Source organism: Nipponia nippon, unplaced genomic scaffold (assembly GCF_047370975.1).
Source record: "Nipponia nippon isolate SJK-2023a ecotype South Korea unplaced genomic scaffold, ASM4737097v1 scaffold_3, whole genome shotgun sequence".
NCBI classification, from domain to species: domain Eukaryota; kingdom Metazoa; phylum Chordata; class Aves; order Pelecaniformes; family Threskiornithidae; genus Nipponia; species Nipponia nippon.
The window spans coordinates 27,894,305-27,904,073 of NW_028262347.1; the positions used below are offsets into that span (position 1 = coordinate 27,894,305).

A 9,769-nucleotide genomic window follows, 5' to 3' on the forward strand; every position below is an offset into this window, starting at 1 on the left:
CAGGGCGTTGGGACAGTGAGAGCAGCAGGGCTGGGCTATCCAAGACCTGGAAAGCAGAGCAGCTCTCCTGCAAGGGTCCTGATCAGGCTGGTACCATTTCAACAGGTGTCCTGTGCACAACATGGCAATATCTACTGAGCAGTGCAAAGGCGACCACGGCTTCACTTCCTTCTACAAAGCATCGATACCTGTGTGCAACATAGTTAGGCATAGTGCCTGCAGCTCCTAAGGAACTGGACCTAAATCTTGATGGAGACAGAGCAAGAAAAGTGCCTGTGGCTTTATCTTACCCCTTCTTTTAACAGTTGGGGGGGGGGGGGGGGCAGGGAACACAATCAAGCCATGATTATGATGCTTTGAAGCCTAAGTTTTACAAGGTGTTTGTAGAGCCACGAATTCCTACTCACTGCAGGAAAAGACTGAGGTACCCACGTAGATCTCAGACATTCACAAAAAGTCAAACCAGCCAGGACTCTCTGAGGGGCTCTGCACTCCCATTCTCTCTCAAAAGATATCCATCACTCCGGCAGCAGAACAAATTGCAAATCGTTGCTTACTTCATACTGGAGGTGGCAGCTCTACTACACTCGAAACATGTTTCTCCAGAAGAGAAGATGATCTCCACCAGCCCTCTTCTCTGAGCATCCTGCAATGCCGCCGTAAAGGGTGACCCTAGCTCTGCATGATCCTTGCTAACAGATGGGACAAGTCAGCGCGCCCACAGAGCACAACTGCCAGGCACCACGGCCTAATCCCTGTGCCTTGGTTATCCTCAACAGAGTAGGGTTGCAGTTATTTTGTTTCAAATGGTAGCCTGCTGAAATAATATGTTATATATTCTGAAACCTATACTAAATCCTTAGCATTTTCCCTTTAAAACAGGCAAATGTAACACTGAGCTTAATATTTATACATAATTGTTGCAGGGCTTCAAAAACGGAAGGTAACTGCAGACCCTACTCATTTCTGCTTTTTTTTTCCAGATCACTAAAATTAAGATTTAAAATTCTTCTTTAATAAACAATTCTTCTCCATGAGGCATTATTTGGCATGGAAAATATTTAGCTGCAACATCATTGACTCTGCCACTAGCTGTGAGCAGCACCATTTTAAGAATAATCAATGTTCTGCTGAAACCCCAGGATTTCAATAACGAATCTTAATTAGGATTACTCCACAGCAGTTCTTGGGGAAGGCTTGCATTTTTATGCCCAGCTTTTGCAAAGTGACACTTATTCAGATTATTATCTAATCTCTAAATGTTTTTTGAGATTCAGATTTTTAGCAGAAATTAAATATTTTTTCCTTACAGTTAGTAAAATGGTCAAAGTATTTCAGCTTGCAGAACTACCAAGACCTATTTTGGGAGAAAAAATGAAGTACATTAAGGGGTATAAAGATATTTAAGTAGTGTATCATACAAGGACAGAATACATTCTGTCAATTGTTTAGATACCAAAATCAAGTGTAATATATATACCACAATTTTCTTTAACAAAGTTATCAGAATAACATAGTGGTGATGATGTGCTATGAGTAGGGTTTGCAAGGCTGTTTCAGCATATACCTAGAGTGAGACTGACTAGGAGAGAACGTTTCTTCATCTTCAGTCTTTTCCTCCGTTATATATCCCGTAGCAAGAATAAGAGAAACAGATTTCTTTCACCTAGTCCTTTGAAAGACACTTAAAATAGGCAAGGAACACTGCAGAAAGTTTGCATCAGCAAACAGAGCTGTGCTATTCATGACTGAACTGCATTTGAAAACCTCCCAGATGTGTCACTAATGTGATACCAATAAATTTCATCCAATTTAGCACTCCACTGCCTTAGCCACGCATGTACAGATACCTTTCATAACAAATGAGCATACAGTGGCACATCAGGTGCAATGGCCCTTTCCAAATCTGTAATTTGTTCCAACCTCAGTGACTGACATGTGATCAGGTACAAACACTTTCAAAACTGGTGAACAGATCTGTGGCAGTTAAATGAAGGAAGAGGAAGGTGGGAAGATTTTTTTTTTTTTTTTTTTTAATTTAAATACCAAGTATCAAAAGGTAAATTGCCACTACAACAATAAGGAATTAATCCTGAATTATGGGCTGCTTCTCCTACTACTTGCTTTTTGCCATCTTCTCTGGGTATTTGATGCTGCCACTCCTCAGCCTGACCCTTGCAAGTTAATGAGAAAATGTTGCAGATCATCTGATTTCCAAAACGATCTTGGGCTTTGAGCAAAGCAACATTGGTTTTTGAAGGATTTTGTTTTCTTCATGTTTGTTACCTCCAGAGAAATAAAAGCATCCCAGATTTTATAGATTAACCTTAAACTGAGTTAAGTTGAAACAAGTTAAATATCAGACTGACTCCAATACAATAGAGGTTCACATCCTTTATTTTAAAAGTTGAAAAAAAGTTTATAAAAAGATAAATAGCAACATTAAAACATGGGAATATACCTGAAACCAAATACATTTCCCATCTGTCACTTAGGATTTTCTCCTAAGGCACAACCTTGCCCATGGAGTCAAGGCATTAGTATTGCAGCAGGCCACCCCAAGTGCTGCCTTTCGGGATTGATCCCCTCTCCCACCTACCCTCTCCTGAAGGAAGGATGCTTACGCATATCTGACAGGCAGGAGGGTCCTGGTTTCAAGGGAAAAACAATGCCGTTTCAAAATATATCTTAAAAGCCTATTTATTCTCTCCTAATTTTGGGAGCTTCATGACAATGTAGCCTTGGTTTAGCTACTTGCTGACTGTGAAAATGCTCATGCAGATCCTTTTGTTTTTATGAGAGGGAGCGATATGTAAACACAGCCTGTGAGCTCTTCCTCGTCTCACCCAGGCGTACCCCCTCTCTCATGGTAGGCAGCTAAATTGCATCTGCAAGTTTACACTGCAAAATTCTGTAACACGTGTATCACTAAAGTCTTCTTATATGCTACAGTTTAATTGGACCTTTGACTTACTTATTTTAGAAGACAATGTGACACATTATTACCCAGCTGTCAGGTTGGCCCCATCCTGCCCCTACAACCACTCTACCTACATACCTACATTGCAAACAGGGGCAGGGAAGGGGGGTGTGAAGAAAAAAAAAAATCAAGATAATGGCAACCTGAAGAACTCTCCTGGAATAAGTCACATTATTCTCACCAGTTTGAAAATTAGTATATTCAAAAGTTTAGATATTCAGAGACTGAGACTTTTTTGCATGAAAGAGGTGATAATTGTCTGCTCTAGAAATATTCTGAAGGAACTTTGTCACACCAGAAATAGCCTTGTGCAATTAAAGTCCTGGACAGGAGACCTCAGGCAGTCTGCACTGACTCCACCACATGCTCCCAGGACAAATCACAATCCTTGTACACCCCAGTTTCTTCTCTACAGAACTAATAAGGAAACTTCTTATTAGCCCACCCTTTGTGTTATCTACTTAGAGTTTAAAATCTTCAAAACAGACTTCCTTATCAAATATTTTCCAGTGCCTAGTATAGTAGACTTGAAATTTCTGTTAGGGCATTTAGAAGCCTCTGTAATACAGTTAATAAAACTACTTTCCATGTCATTGCCTACGGTATTAAAAAAGAATTCAAGGATTTGGATGGATTATTTTCTATCCCACCAAAATCAAGTAAGCATGGAGGAGAATAAAAAGGTACAGACAGGTCTGCAAATCTTTCAAATGCTTGAAATGCATTTCATTTTGAATATCAAGATGGTAAGTCTTCCTCCTGCAGGAGGAAAAGAAGCTTTACATATATTTCAGAAACTCAGATGCAACTTGATACAGGCAACTGTGCTTTAGAGGTATGAAGCAGCCAGAGAAGGGCATTGTGCTACGCAGGGTTTGCACTTCTGCTCGTTAGACCAAGGAGGCAGTATCAGGCCGAGTCAAGGACACGATTTAGCCTTATTATTAGAGAAGGTATTCCTGTGGCTAAAATTATTTCACAGTAGGAGACTCAGCATCCTTTCTCCAGTTCGCTTCAAGTTTTGTATTTTACCTTGGAACTACTAATAGAAGTCAAGTTTTCAAAAGGAGTCCAAAACTTGCACGTACATCTTTGAACCATCTGGGGGTTGACTTTCAGAAGGACCAAAAGCTTGCCGTTTCAAACAGGTCTGAAGGGCTGGCAGACCAGCGGGTCTCCAAGGACCACTTGTGGCAACAGACAAATGACCAGGCAACCTCACGGGGCCAGAATCTGTGCTGCGGCTGCATCTGTGCAGGATTTATGACCACCTGGGATCAGTGAAAGACAGGTCCTCAGGACTAGGCCCATAAAGGGCCTTAAGAATATACTACAAGAAATTTGCCTTGTATAAGAGTCTAAGCCAGCTGTCCCAGCCACTAAGCCATCAAACTGTGCAGTTCAATCTACCTGCTCCCTAATCAGAAAGGAAAGATGATCAAGATGCTACAGCTAGGTATTGATAGGGCATGCTCCAAATATCTGTTGGAAATGACAACTTCCAGACACCTGCCCTCCGGAGTGAAATTTATAGACATGAATTAGGTCTTTAAGCTTCGTATACAGTACCTGCGATTTTTAGGAACTCAAAACAGTTTCAGGGGAAGTTTTGAGGACAAATGTACACATTAAATCCCAAACTTCTCCAGGAAAATAGGCACATAAATCCTTCTCTGTTCAGGAATCAAAATCCTAAGTACCCTCTTGGTATCAAATCCTAAGATACACAGTTCAAGGATAGAGCAGGGACTGCCTAGGGCAGGTCTGGCTTTAGTTCCTTTCTCTGAAGGGATTCAAATTAATTCTTATGAAAATGCCTTCTTTTAACCAGAAACTATTTTGGTCAAGGCACTCTCAAACTTGCAGTTAAGACTGAATTAAGCTGGAAAGAGTGAAAGAATAACCATGACTGTAGCTCATGGGCTAGGTACTTTCAAAACTTAAATCCTGGATTCTGTTATCCACCCTAATGGCTTCATAAAAAGTGCCCTTGGACCAGAAATCAGGACTTGCAAACAAGTTTCTTACCCGGTAAACTACAGAGTCGCTCTTGCTCTTATGCTTTAAAAAGATTAGCTGAGCCAGAGATAGATAACTAAAACACACTAAAACACCTTCACTACCATAAACTGGTAACGCTGGTCCTACTTCCTAGAAGAGGTGAGGTATAGAACTGAATTCCTTTTCCTACCGCTCGCAGCACACACACAGCAGAAGAAGGAATCCAACATTTATCCCCTACACGTTAAACTGTTCTTGGAACCACTGGACACCTGTATAAAAAGGCAGCAGGTTACTTTCTGGTTTGGAAAGAAAGCAGCAGCTAGAGCAGGTCTGATGGACGGAGTCTGCTAGAAGACAAAAGCTGGCTTAGTTTGTATTTCTCATCTGGATTTAATAATGAATCAGGCACTGAACTACTCGGTGCTGCCAAGACAGTTGTCACATTTGGTATGTACCAAAGCAAAAGTGTATGCTTACAGAGTTGGACAGGAGCACAAGGATTGCCTTTTGTGAACTTGTATTTAAATATCTAAATTTGCATGTAAAAACAAACAAACAAACAAAACCCAACCAGAATTGTCCCAAAGTTGCAGTCATTTCTGAAACTCCAGCAATAACTCAGTGTTCTGGGCCTCAGCTCAAAATTAATTAATTTATTAACTTGCCTTAATAAAACCGTAACAATACTTCCTGATCTCAGTTAATCTACAATAAAACCTAGGTGACTGCAAAGTACTCTGATGTTGTTTGCTACAAAAGGCGTGGCCTTGACCCTACAAAACTCCAAGAACATAAGTAACTGTTATAAAGACAAAAGTGAAGCATCACAATGAATTTGAAGTTAAGCATATGACCATCTGACTGTTTCTGCATAAAACTCTATTTTCTTTAAACAAGATAAAAAGTTTCCAGCACACAGATAAATGTCTTGCATGTGGCTGGGAACAAAACGGGTCAACTCTGAAAATGTAATAAGGAAAATAAAACAAAACACAAAAGAAATCCTGAAAACCCAAACACAATATCTAGTGTTTTATAATGGAAGATCTCAAACTACTTGTCTTCACACCTCATTTCTTAACCACCAAAACTCAGTTTCTAAACAAAAAGTGTTCAAATTTTAGGATGAAAGTTGATTTCTAATGTCTAGATACTTCCTATCATGACCATCCCAAGCAATTCTCTTTTTTTGCCCCGTCAGTGTCGCTAATCTCAGGAATCCAACCCAAAGGTAACATTTTCCCTAAGAGACTACTCCTTGTATACACATGCCAGTTTCTCACTTTTTGGCATAAAGAATTAAGAAAAAATGTACAAACAATCCCAAAGCATGTTTAAATTATTCACTTATGAGCAAGGAGCTCCATTCTGACTTTAACACATTTAAACCTATCCCTCCAGCTCAAATAGGACACATTACGGAGGAAGACAACTTTGCCAACAGGTTTACAGATATCAGTATCAAGATGCTGATAACAGCTTGTACATTATTAAATAATAATATTGCATTTATCAGCAAGATTTCATGAATAATAACAACTAATACTTTAGTACCACTTCTGCTAACACGACCTTCAATTTATCGCATTATATTCACATTGGTACTTTACGCATAATTGCATAGGGGCCTCCTATAGAAGTTACTTCACTGAAGCATTCTGCAATGTTGTACTTGAAAGCAACTATTTCATCATCACTGGAAAAAGCAATCTTTTTCCATACACACGTTTTTGTTTTGTATTTTTTTTAAAAAAGAAAGAATTGACTACTTATTTCAGATATAATGCCCTGGAGTTCCGTCTCACACATTTTCATGGAAGTAAAGCATGTACTAAAATGTAGGCATGTCCTGGAGTGCTTTACTAAATACGATCAGTATCAGAAACCAATGATGTGTGTAGATTCAGTTAAAACACTAACAAAATATTCTGACATCTTAGAAAACCTTGTTCCAATCTCACTCATTAATCACTACTTTGTGGATGTTTCCAGTTGAGTGGACAGGTCTCTTGCTACTGATACGTAGCAAGTGCTTCTGATTTTGTAAAGCTCATCACAAATAATACACTTCAAAGTATTGTGAAATTCTTATACCTTGAGGAATCTTTGCTCTGTGATAACTTACCTTTTAATAATCTTTAGCATTGATCTTGATCTGCTTTTGATGAGGCAGAAACTGATGGAGTCCTTGAAGACTGAAGGGATGCATTTTAAAACAAGCTAACATGTTTCATTGCTATAAATAATGTATGTTTTTCAAATGCTTATTTATGTATTTATTTTTAAGAGAAAGACATCGTTGCTGCCACTTTGGATGTAATGCATTTTCTTATCTACTGGCTTTCACTTCTGTGACCTTTTCAATTATTTCGTATAATATTTGTGAAGAAACAAAGACATTCACAGTGTATGTGGTAAAACGCAAGTAAGCAGAGACTTTGTCATTTACAGAAACATCATTCTGAAGATAATAAATACTATTGGGTACTTAATAGACGTACACATACAATTTTGGCTGTTCTTACCCAGTGAAGTGAATTTTTACATTAATAGCCTTATTTTTCTATGAAACCATGTTACTATAAAGTTTTGTGAAGAAATTTCTCTGCTCTAGTCAATATTCATCATAAATATCTCTTTAACTTTATAGACTGAATTATTATCACTTCAGTTACAGTCAGATAGCTGGTACAATATAATGGATCACGCATGATAAAAATGATTCAAACGTCATTTAATTGACCTAAAGACTTTGATTTTAAAAGACCAGGTCAGACCCAAGGATGGCTAATTATGCACTTAATGAGCATGAACTGCATCTGGTTTCAGCCACAAGAACTTTAACTAAGGTAGGAGTCAGAAGTGTATTTGCTTTATCTTATTGGGGTTTTTTCTTGACACCTTCAGCATCATGGGTTCTAGGAGAACACTACTCTGATAGAAGCTTTACAAATAAAACAAATGAAACAGAACAAGCAGCTCCTAGAGCAATGAAGTTAATATGCAGCCTTGTTTCCTACAGATTCGGATCTTATACTTGACAGGAGCACTGACTGAAGCTTATTCTGTGGAGAATTTGTAAAGGCTTACACTCCCATCATCTGCACTCCCTGGGTCTATCAGCATTTGAGAGCAGGTACGGCTTCTTTCCCACTGCAGCACCACTGGAGGACACCTCTAGGACCCTCACCTTTACCTGGATGTTTGTAAAACTTTAGGAACAGGTTACATTTGGGGTCATTCCCCGCTATCCTGTCTGGCCAAAGTGAGCCAAAGTGGGGGAAGCAGGCAGAGCGATTCACACAGACCTACTTCCCTTAAGAAACTTTTAAAAAAGGTCCAGGCCAACCTGCTGAAAAGGAAAGCTAGCCCAAAAGGATTAAAAAGTGAGCTAAAAGCCCTCAGTTGCTCAGGCAGAGACCTCATGCCAATGTTATGGTTTTACATCACGTGTTCCCATTTCAGTCACCATGTTCGCATCTTGCACAAGATTTCCTCCCTCCCCTCCCTGCCTTGTGAAAGACCCTCAAGTAACAAAAGGGAGAACCAGCACCCTGGCAAAAATGGTGGTGTGTGGGCCAAAGCCAGAAAGATTATTTGCTCTTTCCAGTTGGCAGTGTCATTTCTAGCAATGTCACGTAAAACACATTCAGTCTTCTACATTGTCTTATAAACCATATTGTGCCCAGGCGTTTATATTGGCTCCTTCTTCTCTTTTCATTTGAAGTTGTGAGGAAGAAAAGGTGCCAGGGACTTTGCTTGTAAGAGAACACTTTCAAGGCTTACAAGGAACCGTTTCCAGTAAGATCTTGTATTACACTTGCACACTGAGCACATGCTAAACACCCAAAAAACCAAACAGAAGGAATCCTTGCTCTGAGAGCATTTCCCCTCTGCTCCCCCCACCCCACCCTGTTCTCACAGTTTACAGTGAAATAACAGATTAACTAGTTGAGCAATTTACCAAAGGTTGCTCAAATTATGTCATAAATTCATCCGTCCGGGTCCAGCGAGGTTTTATGACACCTGACAGACAGACCCCATTCCTGGTGCTAAAACCCCAGCAACAACAACAGAGAGATCTCATCATTCGCCAACAAGCGAGAGTCCCACCGCTCTCCCTCCAGACGTTCCCAGAGCTAACTGGCGCCCAGCGCTCGGCCCCCTTCTCCGCAGAGCAGAGGGGAGAGGAGCCCCCGCTGAGCCCCCCGCACCGCCGCTGCCCCGGGCCGCACGCGTCCCGCCGCGCCGGGGCTCCCACCTGAAGAAAAGTTTGGAGAAGATGTTCGCCTTCTCCAGCGGGGACCTCTGCATGGTGCCCGGAGCTGCGGCGCGGCGTGGCGCGGTGCGGTGCGGTGCGGTGCGGTGCGCGGGGGACCGGCGGCAGCCGCTAATCGCCGACGCCTCGCTCGCCCGCTCCGCTCGGCTCCCGCGGCTCTCCCACCTTATCCGCTCGGCCGGCTCTGATGTCACCGCCCGCCTCCTGCCCCGGCCCCTCTCCCCGCCTCTGCTTTGCCCAGGTTCGAAGCGGGAGGGCTGGGGCCCCGGCCCCCGCGCTGCCTGCCCCGCCGCCGCCGCCTCCTCCCCCGCCTCCCCGCCGCGCCCGGCACCGCGCACCGGGCGCGCCCCGCGGCTCCCCCCGCCGCCGCCCGCACCCTCTCCTCCTCCCCCGCCGCCCTCTCGTCCCCGGCTCCCCGCCGGCTTTCGGCCAGCCCGTTACCTCCACCTGCCGACTCCGCTTCGCCAGTCACCACCCCGCGCCGGGTCCCCAGCCTCCCCCCCAGC

The 9,769-nt window shown here is 42.2% G+C and overlaps 1 protein-coding gene across 1 annotated transcript in view; it reads right to left on the reverse strand.

Annotated features, from left to right (window-relative positions):
• CFTR (CF transmembrane conductance regulator) overlaps nucleotides 1–9,393 on the reverse strand; it is a 91,098-nt gene extending 81,705 nt beyond the window's left edge. Inside the window, exon 1 of the mRNA XM_009466108.2 lies at nucleotides 9,246–9,393. Coding sequence (XP_009464383.2) covers nucleotides 9,246–9,298 — 53 coding nt within the window. The 5' untranslated portion in view covers nucleotides 9,299–9,393. The remainder of the gene's footprint in view (nucleotides 1–9,245) is intronic.
• Nucleotides 9,394–9,769: the final 376 nt, after the last annotated feature.